General features: G+C 49.9%; 1 protein-coding gene across 1 annotated transcript in view; it reads left to right on the plus strand.

Moving 5' to 3' along the window:
- Positions 1-22,913, plus strand: part of SULT4A1 (sulfotransferase family 4A member 1) — an 82,173-nt gene that overhangs the window by 55,553 nt on the left and 3,707 nt on the right. Inside the window, exons 4-6 of the mRNA XM_044277439.1 lie at positions 14,974-15,100; positions 16,992-17,086; positions 18,105-18,243. Of these exons, the coding sequence (XP_044133374.1) occupies positions 14,974-15,100; positions 16,992-17,086; positions 18,105-18,243 (361 nt within the window). The remainder of the gene's footprint in view (positions 1-14,973; positions 15,101-16,991; positions 17,087-18,104; positions 18,244-22,913) is intronic.

Genomic DNA, 22,913 nt, shown 5'->3' on the forward strand with positions numbered 1-22,913 from the left:
ACGAATGACAGATAGACAAGAGCTTTTGGCCAGGGACGGTACATTTCCCTGACGGCACACTGGGTGAACGTTGTAGAGGCCGGTAACGAGTCGTACCCTGAAATGGCACAGGTGCTACCAACGGCAAGGATTGCGGGCCCTACCTTCTATCAGGATTTCCGCCACCGCCTACATTAGTGGCTGCAACCCCCCCTTCTCCTCCTCCATCTCCTCCTCCACTTCCACCTCTGAATTCTCATCTCACAGCACCAGTCAGCCAGCAGTCAGTAGCTGGAAGCTCACACACATACCATGCCTAGCCCACGTGTTCAACTTAGTGGTTCAGCAGTTTCTCAAATCCTACCGCAATTTGCCTGAGCTACTGGTGAAGGTGCGCCATGTGTGTGCCCATTTCCGAAAGTCATCTACAGCTGCCGCCAGTCTGGCAACACTGCAGCAGCGCTTGCAATTGCCAGCTCACCGACTGTTGTGCGACGTGAGCATGCGCTGGAACTCCACATTCCACATGTTGGCCAGGCTTTGTGAGTAGCAGAGGGCAGTAGTTGAATACCAGCTGCAACATGGTCGTCGCCTTTCCAGTCATCTTCCGCTCTTTACCAGCAAAGAGTTGGCATTGATGTCTGACCTCTGTGAAGTTTTACGCAACTTTGAGGAATTGACACAGATGGTGAGCGGCGATAACCATCCCACTTCTGTGTCTACTAAAACCCTTGCTGCTCACAATGAAGGCGGATGCTTTGCATGTGGAAGAGGTGGAAATGGGGGAAGACAGTACACAGGCTGATTGCCAGACCACCCTCCGTTTGTCTTCTCAGCGTGAATTGGATGAGGAGGAGGAGCAGGAAATGGTTACCTCCGCTACAGAGGGTAGTACCCATAGCAGGTTTATTCCATCTGTTCAGTGTGGATGGACCCGAAGAGGAGGAAGAGGATGAGGAGATTGAGAGTCATCCTCTTGATGAGGACAGCAAAGTCTTGTCTGTTTGGACTCTGGCACACATGGCTGACTTTATGTTAGGCTGCCTTTCCTGTGACCCTCGGGTTATACGCATTTTGGCCAACATGGATTACTGGTTGTTCACCCTTCTCGACCCCCGCTACAAAGAGAACTTCTCATCTCATTCCTGTGGTGAAGAGGACTAGCAAAATGGTGCAACACCAGAAGGTCCTTGTGGATAAATTGCTCCAAAAATTACGTAGTTCCTTGGGCAACCATGGAGGGGAGACGAAGGGAACTCACAGCAGTACCAACAGAGGCAGGGCAACACTCTCCAAAGCCTGGGACAGTTTCATGACACCCCGCCAGCACCCTCACCCTTTTGCGCGGCCTAGTGTCACAAGGAGGGAAAAGTTTTGGAAGATGGCGAAGGAGTACGTAGCAGACTGTGTCAGCGCCCTCAGTGATCCCTTTGTCTCTTACGCCTTGGAGGTGTTGACCTGCCCTGCTGCAATTGTTTTCTCTGAGCTGGTATTTAGTGCTGCTGGGGGCATAATAACTGATAAGCGCATCCGCCTGTCAACTGAATATGCTGACAGGTTGACTCTTTTCAAAATGAACAAGGCCTGGATTGCCCCTGACTTCTCTACCCCACCGGAGGAAAGCGGCTGAACATAAAGGCACTTTAAATGTGTTTTTATAATGTATTAAAAAAAAACTGTATTCCCATGCACCCCTTCCACCACAAACAAGGGTATATGGTTGAATCTTCCTTTTCTCGTCCTCCTCCATCATATCAACATGCTTATTAGGCTGCCCTCGCTCCTAATGTTTTAGAGGGTTAACTCAGCAGCAGACCCTCACCCCTAATGTTTTAAAGGGTCACCAGCAGACCCTCACCCATAATGTTTTAGATTGTCAGCTAGGCAGCAGGCCCTCGCCTCTAAGGCCCCATGCACACGGCCATGTTTCACAGCCGTGTGCGGGCCGTGGAACCGCGGCCTGGATCCCTCCTGAGAGCAGGAGCGCACGGCGTCACTGGTTGCTATGACGCCGTGCGCTCCCTGCTGCCGGCACAGTACAGTAATACACCTAGGGCCTAATGTTGTAGATGGTCAGCTCAGCAGCAGGCCCTCGCCCCTAATGTTTTAGAGGGTCAGATCAGCAGCAGGCCCTCGCTCTTATTGTTTTTGAGGGTCACCAGAAGGCCCTTGCTCCTAATGTTTTTGAGGGTCACCAGCAGGCCATCAATCATAATTTTTCAAGGGTGTGTATGATGCCCTCCTTTATGTGTAATAAAGGGTTTATTTGAGTGCCAGTTCCTTGTAATTTTTGGAAGCCCTTTCACTTAGTGCATAGGCTTTTTGAGTGTAGGAGTCTCACTACCTGATTAATTGTACCACAATGTGAATGAGGCCCTCCTTTATGTGATATACAGGTTGTTTCGGAGTGCCTCTTCCTTGTAATTTTTGGCAGCACTTGCACTTTATATGCAAGCAAATATATAGGAAAGAATGTTTCCCAACAATTTTTCCGTTTTGTGTGTATTATTGTCAGTCTGTAAAAGTGGCGTACTACTCGGACAACATCGTTCCCACAGCGACCTGGGAGTCCAAGATGTATCCAGACATCCTCCCCATGCTGTTCCCGAAACATTTTAATGGTGTTTCCATCAATTTCTGACCTGTGAACCAGACACCCTTCCCTCTTCAGGGGGTGCCTGGTTTAATGCTTGGATTCTCCCATTGACTTCTATTGTGCTTGGGTTCTCTGTAGAGCATCCGAACATCCTGAGGTGTTCTACTCGAGCACCCGAGCACTTTGGTGCTTGATCCACACTAGTATACACTCATGACATAAGTGTTTGCACTACTATCAAAAGCTTTTACCTGGAGCTTCTCCAGCTCTGATAGGAAGAGTAGTACAACATGCGGCACAATTCTATACGTCAGAGCGACAGACATCCCACTGGAATCTTGACAGACCCAATTATAAGTCATCGGGATCTGCCAGGGGGTTGGTTTGGTGTCTGTGATGTGTCTTTCACGGTGTCATGGCTTCCAATCTTAAGTAAGAAACAAAAAATGGCACACTCCGAGCAAAATCCTTCCTGTTTGCCCCCAAATAATGGCACTGATTCATAAATAGTATAGGACCCCCTTCAGCAGATCCTCAAATTTCTGGTCTCAAAATTGACTTCCTTTCAGTAAGTCCTCATGTGTGACCCATGCCCATGCTGCGGACTGCAAATAGTGGTCTGCAATGCATGGGTACCGACAGAGTGCACACTGTTTGCAGACCCATTCTCTTAAATGGGTCAACGATCCGCAAGATACGTTCTATTTTTCTGCGGTGCAGAGGCACCGACCGAAATCACACGGAAGCGATTTGTAGTGCTACCGAGGGCTTCTGATCCGTGCCTCCGCTCCACTGCATATCTTGTGGATTGCGGACCCATTCAAGTCATCCGCAGTATGGCCTGCACATAGCCTGTGCCCGTATATTGTGGACCTGCTGTGTACAGGCTGTAATACAGGCATGGGGCACGTGTGAATGAGCCCTAATTTGCATCTGTTTTCAGGTGAAAACCTAGACAAATCTACAGCAGGATCCCAAGGCCCGGATGCCTAAATGCTGGCTTTAATCCTTGGTAATAATTCTTCCTCCCGTATTGACCCTTGCTTCTATCTTATAGTACCTCTGCCCATTACTTCTCTGAGCTGGTTGTACTGTTCCTGTTGTGAGGGATGCTGCAGGTTTCTCCCAGGAGGTTCATCCCTACTACTGGGGTTACTTCTTCTGTGGTTGTTGGATTAATGGTCTCCAGGCAGGCTGTACTCCTTCACTAGCCTCCTGGTGGCAACTAGAAGCCTGGACTATCTAGCTGCATGTCAGGAGGAGGCCCTCAGCTTGTCTCTGGCTGGTGCCTTCTCACTTCTGTCTCCACAGACTCCTGACTATGACCTAACCCCTCCCTGTCTGGGCCTGGACATTTATACTAGGGGCTCCCTATCTCCCTCTAGTGTCTAGGATGTCTAACTACACCCTAACAGGCCTGACACCCAGATAATACAGGAAAATTAACATTTAACGTCACATTAATGCAGTAGACCTGTTAACCGTTGTGTAGTGCCCACCTTTACCCAGTGGGTAATAATCAACATTGTAATAAAATTTTACTGGCAGAGGTCGCGCTACATTTTTTCTGGAAGAGTAAATTTAGCTTAGGTCACTGTTGCGCTGAGGGGTCGGTACCACTGAGGTCACTGTTGCGCTGAGGGGTCGGTACCACTGAGGTCACTGTTGCTCTGAGGGGTCGGTACCACTGAGGTCACTGTTGCGCTGAGGGGTCGGTACCACTGAGGTCACTGTTGCGCTGAGGGGTCGGTACCACTGAGGTCACTGTTGCGCTGAGGGGTCGGTACCACTGAGGTCACTGTTGCTCTGAGGGGGTCGGCACCACTGAGGTCACTGTTGCGCTGAGCGGTCGGCACCACTGAGGCGACTGTTGCGCTGAGGGGTCGGTACCACTGAGGTCAGTGTTGCGCTGAGGGGTCGGTACCACTGAGGTCACTGTAGCGCTGAGGGGTCGGCACCACTGAGGTCACTGTTGCTCTTAGGGGTCGGTACCACTGAGGTCACTGTTGCTCTGAGGGGTCGGTACCACTGAGGTCACTGTTGCGCTGAGGGGTCGGTACCACTGAGGTCACTGTTGCGCTGATGGGTCGGCACCACTGAGGTCACTGTTGCGCTGAGGGGTCGGCACCACTGAGGTCACTGTTGCTCTGAGGGGTCGGTACCACTGAGGTCACTGTTGCTCTGAGGGGGTCGGCACCACTGAGGTCACTGTTGCGCTGAGGGGTCGGCACCACTGAGGTCACTGTTGCTCTGAGGGGTCGGTACCACTGAGGTGACTGTTGCTCTGAGGGGGTCGGTACCACTGAGGTCACTGTTGCTCTGAGGGGGTCGGCACCACTGAGGTCACTGTTGGGCTGAGGGGTCGGCACCACTGAGGTCACTGTTGCGCTGAGGGGTCGGCACCACTGAGGTCACTGTTGCTCTGAGGGGTCGGTACCACTGAGGTCACTGTTGCTCTGAGGGGGTCGGCACCACTGAGGTCACTGTTGCGCTGAGGGGTCGGCACCACTGAGGTCACTGTTGCTCTGAGGGGTCGGTACCACTGAGGTGACTGTTGCTCTGAGGGGGTCGGTACCACTGAGGTCACTGTTGCTCTGAGGGGGTCGGCACCACTGAGGTCACTGTTGGGCTGAGGGGTCGGCGCCACTGAGGTCACTGTTGCTCTGAGGGGTCGGTACCACTGAGGTCACTGTTGCTCTGAGGTGGTCGGTACCACTAAGGTCACTGTTGCTCTGAGGGGTCGGCACCACTGAGGTCACTGTTGCTCTGAGGAGTCGGCACCACTGAGGTCACTGTTGCGCTGAGGGGTCGGTACTACTGAGGTCACTGTTACTCTGAGGGGGTCGGCATCACTGAGGTCACTGTTGCTCTGAGAGGTCGGCACCACTGAGGTCACTGTTGCGCTGAGCGGTCAGCATCACTGAGGTAACTGTTGCTCTGAGAGAGTCGGCACTACTGAGGTCACTGTTGCTCTGAGGGGGTCGGCACTACTGAGGTCACTGTTGCTCTGAGAGGTCGGCACCACTGATGTCACTGTTGCGCTGAGCGGTCAACATCACTGAGGTAACTTTTGCTCTGAGGGGTCGGCACCACTGAGGTCACTGTTGCTCTGAGCGGGTCGGTACCACTGAGGTCACTGTTGCTCTGAGGGGGTCGGTACCACTGAGGTCACTGTTGCTCTGAGGGGGTCGGCACCACTGAGGTCACTGTTGCTCTGAGGGGGTCGGTACCACTGAGGTCACTGTTGCTCTGAGGGGTCGACACCACTGAGGTCACTGTTGCTCTGAGTAGTCGGCACCACTGAGGTCACTATTGCGCTGAGCGGTCAGCATCACTGAAGTCACTGTTGCTCTGAGGGGTCGACACCACTGAGGTCACTGTTGCGCTGAGGAGGTCGGTACCACTGAGGTCACTGTTGCTCGGAGGGGTCGACACCACTGAGGTCACTGTTGCTCTGAGAAGTCGGCACCACTGAGGTCACTGTTGCATAAATAGAAAATGTAGACAATTTTAAATTTAGCTTAGGTCACTGTTGCTCTGAGGGGTCGGTACCACTGAGATCACTGTTGCTCTGAGGGGGTCGGTACCACTGAGGTCACTGTTGCTCTAAGAGGGTCGGCACCACTGAGGTCACTGTTGCTCTGAAGGGGTCGGTACCACTGAGGTCACTGTTGCTTTGAGGGGGTCGGCACCACTGAGGTCACTGTTGCTCTGAGGGGGTCGGTACCACTAAGGTCACTGTTGTTCTGAGGGGTCGGCACCACTGAAGTCACTGTTGCTATGAGGGGGTCGGTACCACTGAGGTCACTGTTGCTCTAAGGGGGTCGGCACTACTGAGGTCACTGTTGCTCTGAAGGGGTCGGTACCACTGAGGTCACTGTTGCTTTGAGGGGGTCGGCACCACTGAGGTCACTGTTGCTCTGAGGGGGTCGGTACCACTAAGGTCACTGTTGTTCTGAGGGGTCGGCACCACTGAAGTCACTGTTGCTCTGAGGGGGTCGGTACCACTGAGGTCACTGTTGCTCTGAGAGGTCGGCACCACTGAGGTAACTGTTGCTCTGAGGGGTTGGCATCACTGAGGTAACTGTTGCTCTGAGGGGTCGGCACCACTGAGGTCACTGTTGCTCTGAGTGGGTCGGTACCACTGAGGTCACTGTTGCTCTGAGGGGTCGGCACCACTGAGGTCACTGTTGCGCTGAGGGGTCAGCATCACTGAGGTAACTGTTGCTCTGAGGGGTCGGCACCACTGAGGTCACTGTTGCTCTGAGTGGGTCGGTACCACTGAGGTCACTGTTGCTCTGAGGGGTCGGCACCACTGAGGTCACTGTTGCGCTGAGGGGTCAGCATCACTGAGGTCACTGTTGCTCTGAGGGGGTCGGTACCACTGAGGTCACTGTTGCTCTGAGAAGTCGGTACCACTGAGGTCACTGTTGCTCTGAGGGGGTTGGCACCACTGAGGTCACTGTTGCTCTGAGGGGTCGGTACCACTGAGGTCACTGTTGCGCTGAGGGGTTGGTACCACTGAGGTCACTGTTGCGCTGAGGGGTCGGTACCACTGAGGTCACTGTTGCGCTGAGGGGTCGGTACCACTGAGGTCACTGTTGCTCTGAGGGGGTCGGCACCACTGAGGTCACTGTTGCGCTGAGCGGTCGGCACCACTGAGGCGACTGTTGCGCTGAGGGGTCGGTACCACTGAGGTCAGTGTTGCGCTGAGGGGTCGGTACCACTGAGGTCACTGTTGCGCTGAGGAGTCGGCACCACTGAGATCACTGTTGCTCTTAGGGGTCGGTACCACTGAGGTCACTGTTGCTCTGAGGGGTCGGTACCACTGAGGTCACTGTTGCGCTGAGGGGTCGGTACCACTGAGGTCACTGTTGCGCTGAGGGGTCGGCACCACTGAGGTCACTGTTGCGCTGAGGGGTCGGCACCACTGAGGTCACTGTTGCTCTGAGGGGTCGGTACCACTGAGGTCACTGTTGCTCTGAGGGGGTCGGCACCACTGAGGTCACTGTTGCGCTGAGGGGTCGGCACCACTGAGGTCACTGTTGCTCTGAGGGGTCGGTACCACTGAGGTGACTGTTGCTCTGAGGGGGTCGGTACCACTGAGGTCACTGTTGCTCTGAGGGGGTCGGCACCACTGAGGTCACTGTTGCGCTGAGGGGTCGGCGCCACTGAGGTCACTGTTGCTCTGAGGGGTCGGTACCACTGAGGTCACTGTTGCTCTGAGGTGGTCGGTACCACTAAGGTCACTGTTGCTCTGAGGGGTCGGCACCACTGAGGTCACTGTTGCTCTGAGGAGTCGGCACCACTGAGGTCACTGTTGCGCTGAGGGGTCGGTACTACTGAGGTCACTGTTACTCTGAGGGGGTCGGCACCACTGAGGTCACTGTTGCTCTGAGAGGTCGGCACCACTGAGGTCACTGTTGCGCTGAGCGGTCAGCATCACTGAGGTAACTGTTGCTCTGAGAGAGTCGGCACTACTGAGGTCACTGTTGCTCTGAGGGGGTCGGCACTACTGAGGTCACTATTGCTCTGAGAGGTCGGCACCACTGAGGTCACTGTTGCGCTGAGCGGTCAACATCACTGTGGTAACTTTTGCTCTGAGGGGTCGGCACCACTGAGGTCATTGTTGCTCTGAGCGGGTCGGTACCACTGAGGTCACTGTTGCTCTGAGGGGGTCGGTACCACTGAGGTCACTGTTGCTCTGAGGGGGTCGGCACCACTGAGGTCACTGTTGCTCTGAGGGGGTCGGTACCACTGAGGTCACTGTTGCTCTGAGGGGTCGACACCACTGAGGTCACTGTTGCTCTGAGTAGTCGGCACCACTGAGGTCACTATTGCGCTGAGCGGTCAGCATCACTGAAGTCACTGTTGCTCTGAGGGGTCGACACCACTGAGGTCACTGTTGCGCTGAGGAGGTCGGTACCACTGAGGTCACTGTTGCTCTGAGGGGGTCGGCACCACTAAGGTCACTGTTGCGCTGAGCGGTCGGCACCACTGAGGCGACTGTTGCGCTGAGGGGTCGGTACCACTGAGGTCAGTGTTGCGCTGAGGGGTCGGTACCACTGAGGTCACTGTTGCGCTGAGGGGTCGGCACCACTGAGGTCACTGTTGCTCTGAGTGGGTCGGTACCACTGAGGTCACTGTTGCTCTGAGAGGTCGGCACCACTGAGGTCACTGTTGCGCTGAGGGGTCAGCATCACTGAGGTAACTGTTGCTCTGAGGGGTTGGCATCACTGAGGTAACTGTTGCTCTGAGGGGTCGGCACCACTGAGGTCACTGTTGCTCTGAGTGGGTCGGTACCACTGAGGTCACTGTTGCTCTGAGGGGTCGGCACCACTGAGGTCACTGTTGCGCTGAGGGGTCAGCATCACTGAGGTCACTGTTGCTCTGAGGGGGTCGGTACCACTGAGGTCACTGTTGCTCTGAGAAGTCGGTACCACTGAGGTCACTGTTGCTCTGAGGGGGTCGGTACCACTAAGGTCACTGTTGTTCTGAGGGGTCGGCACCACTGAAGTCACTGTTGCTATGAGGGGGTCGGTACCACTGAGGTCACTGTTGCTCTAAGGGGGTCGGCACTACTGAGGTCACTGTTGCTCTGAAGGGGTCGGTACCACTGAGGTCACTGTTGCTTTGAGGGGGTCGGCACCACTGAGGTCACTGTTGCTCTGAGGGGGTCGGTACCACTAAGGTCACTGTTGTTCTGAGGGGTCGGCACCACTGAAGTCACTGTTGCTCTGAGGGGGTCGGTACCACTAAGGTCACTGTTGCTCTGAGAGGTCGGCACCACTGAGGTAACTGTTGCTCTGAGGGGTTGGCATCACTGAGGTAACTGTTGCTCTGAGGGGTCGGCACCACTGAGGTCACTGTTGCTCTGAGTGGGTCGGTACCACTGAGGTCACTGTTGCTCTGAGGGGTCGGCACCACTGAGGTCACTGTTGCGCTGAGGGGTCAGCATCACTGAGGTAACTGTTGCTCTGAGGGGTTGGCATTACTGAGGTAACTGTTGCTCTGAGGGGTCGGCACCACTGAGGTCACTGTTGCTCTGAGTGGGTCGGTACGACTGAGTTCACTGTTGCTCTGAGGGGTCGGCACCACTGAGGTCACTGTTGCGCTGAGGGGTCAGCATCACTGAGGTCACTGTTGCTCTGAGGGGGTCGGTACCACTGAGGTCACTGTTGCTCTGAGGGGTCGGCACCACTGAGGTCACTGTTGCGCTGAGGGGTCAGCATCACTGAGGTCACTGTTGCTCTGAGGGGGTCGGTACCACTGAGGTCACTGTTGCTCTGAGAAGTCGGTACCACTGAGGTCACTGTTGCTCTGAGGGGGTCGGTACCACTAAGGTCACTGTTGTTCTGAGGGGTCGGCACCACTGAAGTCACTGTTGCTATGAGGGGGTCGGTACCACTGAGGTCACTGTTGCTCTAAGGGGGTCGGCACTACTGAGGTCACTGTTGCTCTGAAGGGGTCGGTACCACTGAGGTCACTGTTGCTTTGAGGGGGTCGGCACCACTGAGGTCACTGTTGCTCTGAGGGGGTCGGTACCACTAAGGTCACTGTTGTTCTGAGGGGTCGGCACCACTGAAGTCACTGTTGCTCTGAGGGGGTCGGTACCACTAAGGTCACTGTTGCTCTGAGAGGTCGGCACCACTGAGGTAACTGTTGCTCTGAGGGGTTGGCATCACTGAGGTAACTGTTGCTCTGAGGGGTCGGCACCACTGAGGTCACTGTTGCTCTGAGTGGGTCGGTACCACTGAGGTCACTGTTGCTCTGAGGGGTCGGCACCACTGAGGTCACTGTTGCGCTGAGGGGTCAGCATCACTGAGGTAACTGTTGCTCTGAGGGGTTGGCATTACTGAGGTAACTGTTGCTCTGAGGGGTCGGCACCACTGAGGTCACTGTTGCTCTGAGTGGGTCGGTACCACTGAGTTCACTGTTGCTCTGAGGGGTCGGCACCACTGAGGTCACTGTTGCTCTGAGGGGGTCGGTACCACTGAGGTCACTGTTGCTCTGAGAAGTCAGTACCACTGAGGTCACTGTTGCTCTGAGGGGTCGACACCACTGAGGTCACTGTTGCTCTGAGGGGGTCGGTACCACTGAGGTCACTGTTGCTCAAAGGGGGTCGGCACCACTGAGGTCACTGTTGCTCTGAGGGGGTCGACACCACTGAGGTCACTGTTTGCTCTGAGGGGGTCGGCACCACTGAGGTCACTGTTGCTCTGAGGGGGTCGGTACCACTGAGGTCACTGTTGCTCTGAGAAGTCGGTACCACTGAGGTCACTGTTGCTCTGAGGGGTCGACACCACTGAGGTCACTGTTGCTCTGAGGGGGTCGGTACCACTGAGGTCACTGTTGCTCAGAGGGGGTCGGCACCACTGAGGTCACTGTTGCTCTGAGGGGGTCGACACCACTGAGGTCACTGTTTGCTCTGAGGGGGTCGGCACCACTGAGGTCACTGTTGCTCTGAGGGGGTCGGTACCACTGAGGTCACTGTTGCTCTGAGTGGGTCGGTACCACTGAGGTCACTGTTGCTCTGAGGGGTCGGCACCACTGAGGTCACTGTTGCTCTGAGGGGTCGGCACCACTGAGGTCACTGTTGCTCTGAGGGGTCAGCATCACTGAGGTCACTGTTGCTCTGAGGGGGTCGGTACCACTGAGGTCACTGTTGCTCTGAGAAGTCGGTACCACTGAGGTCACTGTTGCTCTGAGGGGTCGACACCACTGAGGTCACTGTTGCTCTGAGGGGGTCGGTACCACTGAGGTCACTGTTGCTCAGAGGGGGTCGGCACCACTGAGGTCACTGTTGCTCTGAGGGGGTCGACACCACTGAGGTCACTGTTTGCTCTGAGGGGGTCGGCACCACTGAGGTCACTGTTGCTCTGAGGGGGTCGGTACCACTGAGGTCACTGTTGCTCTGAGGGGGTCGACACCACTGAGGTCACTATTGCGCTGAGCGGTCAGCATCACTGAGGTCACTGTTGCGCTGAGGGGTTGGCACCACTGAGGTCACTGTTGCGCTGAGGGGTCGGCGCCACTGAGGTCACTGTTGCTCTGAGGGGTCGGTACCACTGAGGTCACTGTTGCTCTGAGGTGGTCGGTACCACTAAGGTCACTGTTGCTCTGAGGGGTCGGCACCACTGAGGTCACTGTTGCTCTGAGGAGTCGGCACCACTGAGGTCACTGTTGCGCTGAGGGGTCGGTACTACTGAGGTCACTGTTACTCTGAGGGGGTCGGCACCACTGAGGTCACTGTTGCTCTGAGAGGTCGGCACCACTGAGGTCACTGTTGCGCTGAGCGGTCAGCATCACTGAGGTAACTGTTGCTCTGAGAGAGTCGGCACTACTGAGGTCACTGTTGCTCTGAGGGGGTCGGCACTACTGAGGTCACTGTTGCTCTGAGAGGTCGGCACCACTGAGGTCACTGTTGCGCTGAGCGGTCAACATCACTGAGGTAACTTTTGCTCTGAGGGGTCGGCACCACTGAGGTCACTGTTGCTCTGAGCGGGTCGGTACCACTGAGGTCACTGTTGCTCTGAGGGGGTCGGTACCACTGAGGTCACTGTTGCTCTGAGGGGGTCGGCACCACTGAGGTCACTGTTGCTCTGAGGGGGTCGGTACCACTGAGGTCACTGTTGCTCTAAGAGGGTTTGCACCACTGAGGTCACTGTTGCTCTGAAGGGGTCGGTACCACTGAGGTCACTGTTGCTTTGAGGGGGTCGGCACCACTGAGGTCACTGTTGCTCTGAGGGGGTCGGTACCACTAAGGTCACTGTTGTTCTGAGGGGTCGGCACCACTGAAGTCACTGTTGCTATGAGGGGGTCGGTACCACTGAGGTCACTGTTGCTCTGAAGGGGTCTGTACCACTGAGGTCACTGTTGCTTTGAGGGGGTCGGCACCACTGAGGTCACTGTTGCTCTGAGGGGGTCGGTACCACTAAGGTCACTGTTGTTCTGAGGGGTCGGCACCACTGAAGTCACTGTTGCTATGAGGGGGTCGGTACCACTGAGGTCACTGTTGCTCTAAGGGGGTCGGCACTACTGAGGTCACTGTTGCTCTGAAGGGGTCGGTACCACTGAGGTCACTGTTGCTTTGAGGGGGTCGGCACCACTGAGGTCACTGTTGCTCTGAGGGGGTCGGTACCACTAAGGTCACTGTTGTTCTGAGGGGTCGGCACCACTGAAGTCACTGTTGCTCTGAGGGGGTCGGTACCACTAAGGTCACTGTTGCTCTGAGAGGTCGGCACCACTGAGGTAACTGTTGCTCTGAGGGGTTGGCATCACTGAGGTAACTGTTGCTCTGAGGGGTCAGCACCACTGAGGTCACTGTTGCTCTGAGTGGGTCGGTACCACTGAGGTCACTGTTGCTCTGAGAGGTCGGCACCACTGAGGTCACTGTTGCGCTGAGGGGTCAGCATCACTGAGGTCACTGTTGCTCTGAGGGGGTCGGTACCACTGAGGTCACTGTTGCTCTGAGAAGTCGGTACCACTGAGGTCACTGTTGCTCTGAGGGGTCGGCACCACTGAAGTCACTGTTGCTCTGAGGGGGTCGGTACCACTAAGGTCACTGTTGCTCTGAGAGGTCGGCACCACTGAGGTAACTGTTGCTCTGAGGGGTTGGCATCACTGAGGTAACTGTTGCTCTGAGGGGTCAGCACCACTGAGGTCACTGTTGCTCTGAGTGGGTCGGTACCACTGAGGTCACTGTTGCTCTGAGAGGTCGGCACCACTGAGGTCACTGTTGCGCTGAGGGGTCAGCATCACTGAGGTCACTGTTGCTCTGAGGGGGTCGGTACCACTGAGGTCACTGTTGCTCTGAGAAGTCGGTACCACTGAGGTCACTGTTGCTCTGAGGGGTCGACACCACTGAGGTCACTGTTGCTCTGAGGGGGTCGGTACCACTGAGGTCACTGTTGCTCAGAGGGGGTCGGCACCACTGAGGTCACTGTTGCTCTGAGGGGGTCGACACCACTGAGGTCACTGTTTGCTCTGAGGGGGTCGGCACCACTGAGGTCACTGTTGCTCTGAGGGGGTCGGTACCACTGAGGTCACTGTTGCTCTGAGGGGGTCGACACCACTGAGGTCACTATTGCGCTGAGCGGTCGGCACCACTGAGGTCACTGTTGCTCTGAGGGGGTCGGCACCACTGAGGTCACTGTTGCTCTGAGGGGGTCGACACCACTGAGGTCACTGTTTGCTCTGAGGGGGTCGGCATCACTGAGGTCACTATTGCGCTGAGCGGTCAGCATCACTGAGGTCACTGTTGCGCTGAGGGGTTGGCACCACTGAGGTCACTGTTGCAGTGATTTTATGAGGTTTAAAGGGTTTGTCCTAAGATCAATATTTATCACCTGTCGCATTACAGAAGAAATCCTTATAGCCGCTTCTGATGGAACATGCTGCAATTAATCCTTGATGGATTCATAAGAAAGCTGACAGGTAACATAGAGGTCTGCAGGTGACAGGTCTGTCCGTTCTAAAGGTCTCCTATTGGCGTATCCAGCGCTGGGACCCCGCTGACGTCTATAAGCAGGAGTCTGAAGCACTCAGACACTTTTCCCTACTGCTGAGTGCCGTAGTGAAGACGGTCAACCTTCTATTGAGGCCGTCTTCAGTACCGCGCTCAGCAGGAAGGAGAGACAGCGCCTGGCTGAGTGCTTCAGACTCATCATTAGAGAGGAAAACAAGGTGCTCAGATCCGGGACCCCCACTATATTTCACAAGACAGCTTACCTCGCCAGTGAGGATCGTGCGCCTCCTTTCTCACTTCAGAGCGGTGTGCCATAAGCTCCGGCAGCCCGCTCAAACTGACCAATAACAAAGGTCTTCACTGTACGGAGCCTTGTTATTGCTTGTTTCAGGCAGCATCTGCTGCGCTGCCTGTGCCGTTCACAGTGCTCACTGCGCTGATGAATGGCAAGGAAAAGTCTAAGGCAGTGATGGCGAACCTATGGCATGGGTGCCAGAGGCAGCACTCAGAGACCTCTCTGTGGGCACCAGCACTGTAAAAAAAAAGTCTATGGTGTACCAATAAGCCTTAGAATTTTCCTGCCATTCATCAGCGCAGAGCGCACTATGAACAGCACAGGCAGGGCACTGAATGTAGGCAGGCTTTAATAGCTAAATGATAAAGTACATGGAATATATACTATATTGAACTATAGTATTCAGGTTAAATTGCTGTGTTGGTACTTTACAATAAATAAGTGGGTTTTGGATTGCAGTTTGGGCACTCGGCCTCTAAAAGGTTCGACATCACTGGTCTAAGGAATATCGGTACGCCTTAGACTTTTTCCAGGGAGTAAAATGGCCTTAACCAGGCGTCTATGACGCTTGTACAGTCATTATTGCGACCTCTGCTCACAATGTTTTTAACACAGGTTCATTTATTTTTGTTACAGGTTATCTATATGGCTCGTAATCCTAAAGATCTTGTAGTGTCTTATTACCAGTTCCACCGCTCTCTGAGGACAATGAGCTACAGAGGAACCTTCCAGGAATTCTGCCGGAGATTCATGAATGACAAACGTGAGAATAACGTTTTTTGTTTGATAAAAGACCGTACAAACTGTTGTGCCACGTTCTGGCATTTGTCATGGCATCTGGAGGCGTTCAATCATCCAGTAGTTCAAGGGAATCTGTCAGCAGTTTTGATCATACCAAACTGCTGACAGCATTAGGAAGGGTACTTTTGAAAAAATTGTTAGGATAAGCTAGACTTTTTCAGTATGGATAACGATCTGTGGTGCAGAAACAACAGGGCTGGCTCCCATAGGTACAACGTGATAAGTACCAGGCAGATCCTGCACACCCTAAAATCGAATTACTTTATTTCTTAGAACACGGACAACACAATAAAATTAAGGACTTTTCACTCGTTTCAAGCACAGCTATGAGTAAGGCTAGTTTCACTCTGGTGTTTTGGCTTTCCGTTTGTGAGATCCGTCATGGGCTCTCACAAGCGGCCCAAAACGGATCAGTTTTGCCCTAATGCATTCTGAATGGAAAAGGATCTGCTCAGAATGCATTAGTTTGTCTCCATTCCGCTTTGGTATCCGTCTGATGAAACTGAGCCAAACTGATCCGTTCTGGCACACAATGTAAGTCAATGGGGACGGATCCGTTTTCTATGACACAATCTGGCACAATAGAAAACGGATCCGTCCTCTATTGACTTTCAGTGGTGTTCAAGACGGATCCATCTTGGCTATGTTAAATATAATACAAACGGATCCGTTCTGAATGGATGCAGACAGTTGTATTATCTGAACGGATCCGTCTGTGCAGATCTGTGACGGATCCGCACCAAACGCGAGTGTGACAGTAGCCTAAGAGAGCACCTGCCCTTGAAACGTATAAGCAGTTCTTGATTTTATTGGGTCGTCCATGTTCTATTAAAATGAAGACGTTAGGGTCTGCTGGGCTGAATTATACTTTTCAGGTACTAGGTATGGAGTAGGGAAAGCAGGACAAATATACTTTTTGTGGAGTTTTTATTTTCAGGAATAGTGAGAATATGAATTTCTGTTTTGCCAGATTCTGCGTCTGCAAGTGCACTGGAGGTGGAGCTTCAATGTGTTGTGCTCTCTGCGTTGAGCCCCTCCTCTCCGCTCTAGTGGTCTCCTGGTTGGATGCCACAGCTGTCACTCAGAGGGGAGAAGACTAGCTGGGAAACAACTTCACAGTGAAGCTCTGCCTCTAGTGCACTTGCAGGAGCAGAATCTGGCAGAATAAAACTTCTTATTCTTACTGCTCCTTATGATAAAAACTCCACACAAGGTATGTTTGTATTTCTCTCCTTAGCCTCTGCCTAGTGGTGTCAGCAGTTTAACATGCTGGCAGATTCCCTTTAAGGGGGTATTCCCATCTCATAAAGTTATGGTATATTGGTAGGGTATGCTGTCACTTCATGAATTGTTGAGGCCCGACCTCTGGGAAACCTACTGACTCTGAGAATAAATTGGTCGCAGTGTTGATCCAGTCTTATCCGATTGAAGTTCCCTGCACAGCCCGGTGGTCGAGATCACCATTGTGCAGGATAAAACTAGCTACATGCCATCACTTTATAAGATGGGAACACCCTTTAAGTTTTCCTTATCTACTTGGTAAGGCTCCGTTGCTCCATCCAGCTGCCTGTAGTTACCACTATAGTGCAATCAGTATGTGGCCCCTGTTCAGGATAATGGGAGCTAAATACAGTTGAATACAGATTGGCCCCCACATAAAACTCAGCCAATGTTTTTACAAGTACTGTGCTGCATGCATGTGCAGGAACGTAGGTTTTTGTGCCTCATTTGGTATCGGTCGCCAAATATTTTACATGACTGATTATTAATGGGCCCTGCCCTGATTACATGTCAGTTACACTTGACATCGTTATTACAGTGCATTAACCATTTTTATTTCTTTTCTTCACCAGTGGGTTATGGTTCGTGGTTTGATCATGTCCAAGAATTCTGGGATCACCATATGGACTCGAATGTACTTTTTCTGAAGTATGAAGATATGCACAAAGTGAGACTGGGTTATGTGCTATATATAGTTCATCTATAAGGATTGCTTAAAAGGGTTTTCCAGATTAAGGGTCTATTCACACGACCGTATTTCTGGGGCTGCAATTTTGCAGAATGGCTGTGGACCCATTTATTTCAATCTGGCCGCAAAAGATGCAGACAGCACACCACGTGCTGTCTGCCTCCGTAGTTCCGTTCTGCCTTTCCGCAAAAAAGATACAGCATGTCCTATTCTTGTCTGCAATCGCGGAATAGAATAGGCATTTCTATCATAAGGCTGGCCGTGTGCATTCCGCAAAATGCAAAACGCACACAGCTGGAACCCGTGTTTTGCGGATTCGCAAAACATTTATGATCGTGTGAATGGACCCTAAGAGAAACATGGATGTTTTCTTCTAAAACCAGTTCCACACCTGCCCATTGGATGGGCTTAGTATTGCAGCTCAGGTCCATTCAAGTTAATAGGAGTGAGCTGCAATTACATACAGTACCTGTGGTCAGGTGTGATGCTGTTTTGGGAAGAACGCAGTTGTTTTTTTCTCATCCTAGGCTACCCCTTCAAGTCATTGGGGGAGATTTATCAAAAACATCCATTGCAACCAACCAGACTCCACCTTTCATTTTGCAAAGGAGCTCTGAAAAATGAAACGTTAAGACTGATTACTTTTTATGGGCAACTAAACCAGTTATCCTTCGCAAATTGTTAAATTCAGTTTTCTCATTTTTATTTATTATATCTGATTTGGGTAACAACCAAAATGGCCACCATTACAGCTCTCCGACATTTCTGCTTCCAAAAGGGATATCACTATGCTTTCCCAGACCCCATGGATGGGAAATATGCCCTAGTTATGCTGCAGCATGGGTGTAAGTAACATGTCACCACGGTATTGCCTATGAAAACCAATCAGACTCTTGTTTACAAGAATGATACTTGTATTCTGATTGGATGCTGCTCATCATTGCCTGCCCAACGCTGCTATATATATAGATACAGTATGTTGTGCTTCTCTCACCAGGACCTTGGCACAATGGTGGAGCAGCTGGTGAGATTCCTGGGTGTGTCATATGATAAAGCTCAGTTGGAGTCCACTGTAGAACACTGTCACCAGCTCATTGACCAGTGCTGTAATGCAGAGGCGCTACCTATCGGGAGAGGTGAGTATAGAGCCACTATATGGGCCAAGCCAATCCTTATTTTTAAGATCCAACTTGAACATAGTTTTACAATTTCAATCAAAGTATAATATTTAATCACTTTAAAAATACATCGTACCTTATACTCCAGTCTTGCTGGTTTCTTGATTGTTGTCGAGATGTAATGTAAGGTGAACATCTCCTTGCAGCCCTGGTATTGCAGCTTTCCAGTGCATGAGGCTGAGCTGCAATACCAGAGACAATCTTTGGAGAAGCGTGGCATTGTTTTTGATCAGAAGCCATATTCACCAATTCCCATGCCATACCTATGAATTATGTTTATGTTAAAGGGTCACCGAGTTTTCAGATATTTCATATTTCATAGAGACATATAAAAAGTTTTGATTGGTAGTGGTCAGTGCGCTGAGACCCCCACTGATTGCTAGAACGAGGAGAGAAAAGTGCTTACCTATTGCGCTCTCCTCACGGACTCAATAGAAGGTCTACAGGCCGGTCCTGCTTCCACCTCCTTCGGTGAGGAGAGAGAGTACAACATGTGAGCCGCCTCTCTCTATCAATTGTGGGGGTCTCAGCACTCAATCAAAACTTGTGATATAGCTCCATGACATATCAAAAGTTTTCTGAAAACCCAGTGACCCTTTAATGATGTTTTATGTGAATTTCAAGTTAATATGGTTTATGTTCATTTTATGTTAATGTGTTGTTTCGCTTATGTTAAGCTTTAATTATTTCATTTCTACTATTTCAGTTTTCTTTTCCATTGTGGATATTGTCTTATTTTTCAGTTCTGCTTTGCTTTTTTTTTTTTTTTTAGCTCATTGGTTGTTTTCATTCTGAAGATTCAGTTCTTCCTTAGCTTGTATTGCATGTGTCCCACTTACAGGAAAACAGCAGGCATCAGGTAGGTGTCTCATTCATAATGCAGGCAGGTCAGCTGCCTGTTAAGTCATATTTAAAGGGAACTTCACCTTTTTTTTTAGCAGTGTTTAAAAATTTCAAGAATTTGCTACAAGACACATGTACCACATCCCCCACTGCTTATTTTCTGCCCGCATCTGTAAGGCATTTCACTGACTAAGAATAAAAATGATTCGGGTCATTTAGCAAGATGTTTTACAAGATTAGGCCTCATGCACACGAACGTATTTTGTCTCCGTGTCCGTTCCGTTTTTGTAGCGGATAGGATGCATGCCCATTCATTTCAATGGGTCTGCAAAAAATGCGGACAGCACACCGTGTGCTATCCGCATCCGTATGTCCGTTCCATAGCCCCGCAAAAAAAAAATAGAACATGTCCTATTCTTGTCCGTTTTAGGCATTGCTGCAATTTTGCGGATCCGCAATTTGAGGACCGCAGAACACATACAGTCGTGTGCATGTAGCTTTAGAAAAATATTACTGGTGTTTTTGCACGTCTGACCATATATTGTTTCTAGTATTGCAGCTCGGACATATTCACCTCAATGGAGGTGAGCTGCAATACCTGACAAACCTATGAATATATATGGCACTATGTCTGGAAGAATGCAGCCATGTTATTCTAATCCCGGACAACCCCTTTAGGGTACAATTACACGACTGTGAAAAACGTCCATCACACGCAAGTTTATGTCTATGGAAATATTCACATGACCGTTTAATGTCCAGTGAACAGCGTCCGTAAAAAATAGGCCATCTCCTCTTTTGGCTTTTTCTTACAGACCGACGGCCCCCCCATACAATTGAAGGGGGCCATTTTTAACATCTGTTTCTTAAAAAGCATCAGTTAAATAAACGGCCTTTAAAAGCGGACAGTTTTTCCATTTTTGATTAGAACGTTTTAGAACGGTCATAAATGTACCCTTATAGGGTTTGTCTGGTTTAGAAAACCCATTGTCAAATACCACTTTTTGGATAGAAGTAGGTTCTCATCTAGGACACTAATATGTTACAGCACAGAGCCCTATTCTATATTACACAGAAAGTTCATTGTTGGAACTATGCAGTGCTTAATTTCTCCTGTGGTGGCGCAACAGGGACCTTCAACACGAGCGGATTCTTCTTATAGCTGATCCCTAGAGGTCCCAGCAGGCGAATACCAGGCAACAGAGAAGGCATTGTAAAAATCAATCAGCCATCTCAAAAGTAAAAAAAAGAAATGTGTGTGTGTGTGTGTAAATATATATATATATATATATATATATATATATTAAACGGTGTGTATATATATATAATTAAATTCCTAATTTTTGATCAAAATGTCAGTCTCATTATGCCTCATAATGAAGCAGATTCCTACTATACTCATTGTAATGTTGCAGAAAAGAATGAGGGGTGACAACCTCTCTGAGCACGTCTATCTCTGATAACTGAAGAACTGTCATTCTTAAAGGGGTTTTTACGATTAGAAAAACAAACTTTTGTCCAGAAACAGTGCCACATCTGTCTACAGGTTGGTTGTGTTATTGACGCTCAGCACCATTCCCTTCAGTACCAGACACAGCCTATGTGCCACATCTGTCTACTGGTGTTTTTCTAATCCCTTTTAAATCCTATTTAGCCATTGATCTCTATCTTTACTATCCCAGACCTAACCACTTGAAAGAAGCACTCCCATCATTTTCTTTCTCAAAACCTAACGATATCTCTACAAGTATGTCAAAGCAGTTCTTACTGCTACAAGTCTCCATTCTTCTTTTCCTGTGCTGTTCTGCCATCTCTATCTGCCTTTTCTCTCTACTATATTTATTACAAATGGCTGCTGCAATGTCAGAATTTCATCCCATGTTGCTGCAGTCTTGACTACAAGTCCCAGAATATTGCTGCCCTAAAGGGGAGAGTGTAAATGAGGGTGGGTGTTTCCTCCATAATGTTGTTTCCACCTACTGAACCTCCTCCTAAGACGCTCTAGTCTCATCAAAACACTTTTTTTGATAAAATGATGTTTAATTTCCTAATATAAAGGGGCTTATAGAATAGCTAACATAGATCTGTGCATCTGCTGGTTGTTTAACCCTTTCATGACCAAGGGTCATTGATGCCCCAGTGTCCAGGTCAAAATTTACAAATCTGACATGCGTCACTTTATGTGGCAATAGCTTTGGAACACTTTTACTTATCCACGCCATTCTGAGATTGTTTTCTCGTGACACATTGTACTTCATAATAGTCATATATTTGAGTCAATATATTTCACCTTTATTTATGAAAAAATCCCAAATTTACAAAAAATTTGGAAAAATTCTCAATTTTCCAAATTTCAATTTCTCTGCTTCTAAAACAGAAAGTCATACCTAATAAAATATTTATTACTTAACATTCCCCATATGTCTACTTTATGTTGGCATCATTTTGGAAATGTCATTTTTTTTTTTTAGGACGTTAGAAGGCTTAGAAGTTTAGAAGCAATTCTTACAATTTTTAAGAACATTTCCAAAACCCACTTTTTAAGGACCAGTTCAGGTCTGAAGTCACTTTGTGGGGCTTACATAGTGGAAACCCCCATAAATGACCCCATTGAAGAAACTACACCCCTTAAGTTACTCAAAACTGATTTTACAAACTTTGTTAACCCTTTAGGCGTTCCACAAGAATTAAAGGAAAATGGAGATGAAATTTAAAAATTTCACTTTTTGGGCAGATTTGCCATTTTATATATTTTTTTTCTTTAACACATTGAGAGTTAACAGCCAAACAAAACTCAATATTTATTACCCTGATTCCGCGGTTTACATAAATACCCCACATGTGGTTGTAAACTGCTGTACGGGCACACGGCAGGGCGCAGAAGGAAAGGAATGCCATACAGTTTTTGGAAGGCAGATTGTGCTGGATTGGTTTTCTGAACGCCATATGTTTTTTATTTTTCTGCCGATCGTCTTGTGCAGGGGCTCGTTTTTTGCAGAAAGTGTTGAGGTTTTTATTGGTACAATTTTTGGGTACATAGGATTTTTTGATCATTCATTATTACACTTTATGGGGCAAGGTGACCCAAAAATTGGCTGTTTTGGAACAGTTTTCATGTATTTATTTTTACAGCATTCATCTGAGGAGTTTGGTCATGTGATAATTTTATAGAGAAGATCGTTACGGACGTGGCAATACTTAATATGTATACTTTTTCTTATTTATTTAAGTTTTACACAATAATAGCATTTCTGAAACCCAAAAGAATATGTTTTAGTGTCTCTATAGTCTGAGAGCCATAGCTTTTTTATTTTTTGGGCGATTGTCTTAAATAGGGTAACATTTTTGGCGGGACGAGGTGACGGTTTGATTGGTACTTTTTTGGGGGTCATAAGCCTTTTTGATCGCTTGCTGTTTCACTTTTTGTGATGTAAGGTGACAAAAATAGCTTTTTTGGCACAGTTTTTTTTATTTTATTTTTATGGTGTTTATCGGACGGGGTCTATCATGTGATATATTTATAGAGACGGTCGTTACGAACGTGGTGACACCTAATATGTGTATTTTATTTTAATTTTTTAAAAATTTTATAGGAAAAGGCAATTTCTTTTTTTAATTTACATTTTTATATATTTATTTATTTTTACTTTTATTATTTTCACTTTTTGCCGTGGCAACCATCGGGTGCTGCAATCACAGCGCTGCAGCCCCGATAGTGGAGAGAGGGAGCTCCCTCCCTCTGCTAACCCCATAGATGCCGCAACCGCGGCATCTATGGGGGTTAC

Source organism: Bufo gargarizans, chromosome 2, assembly GCF_014858855.1.
Source record: "Bufo gargarizans isolate SCDJY-AF-19 chromosome 2, ASM1485885v1, whole genome shotgun sequence".
Lineage (NCBI taxonomy): Eukaryota > Metazoa > Chordata > Amphibia > Anura > Bufonidae > Bufo > Bufo gargarizans.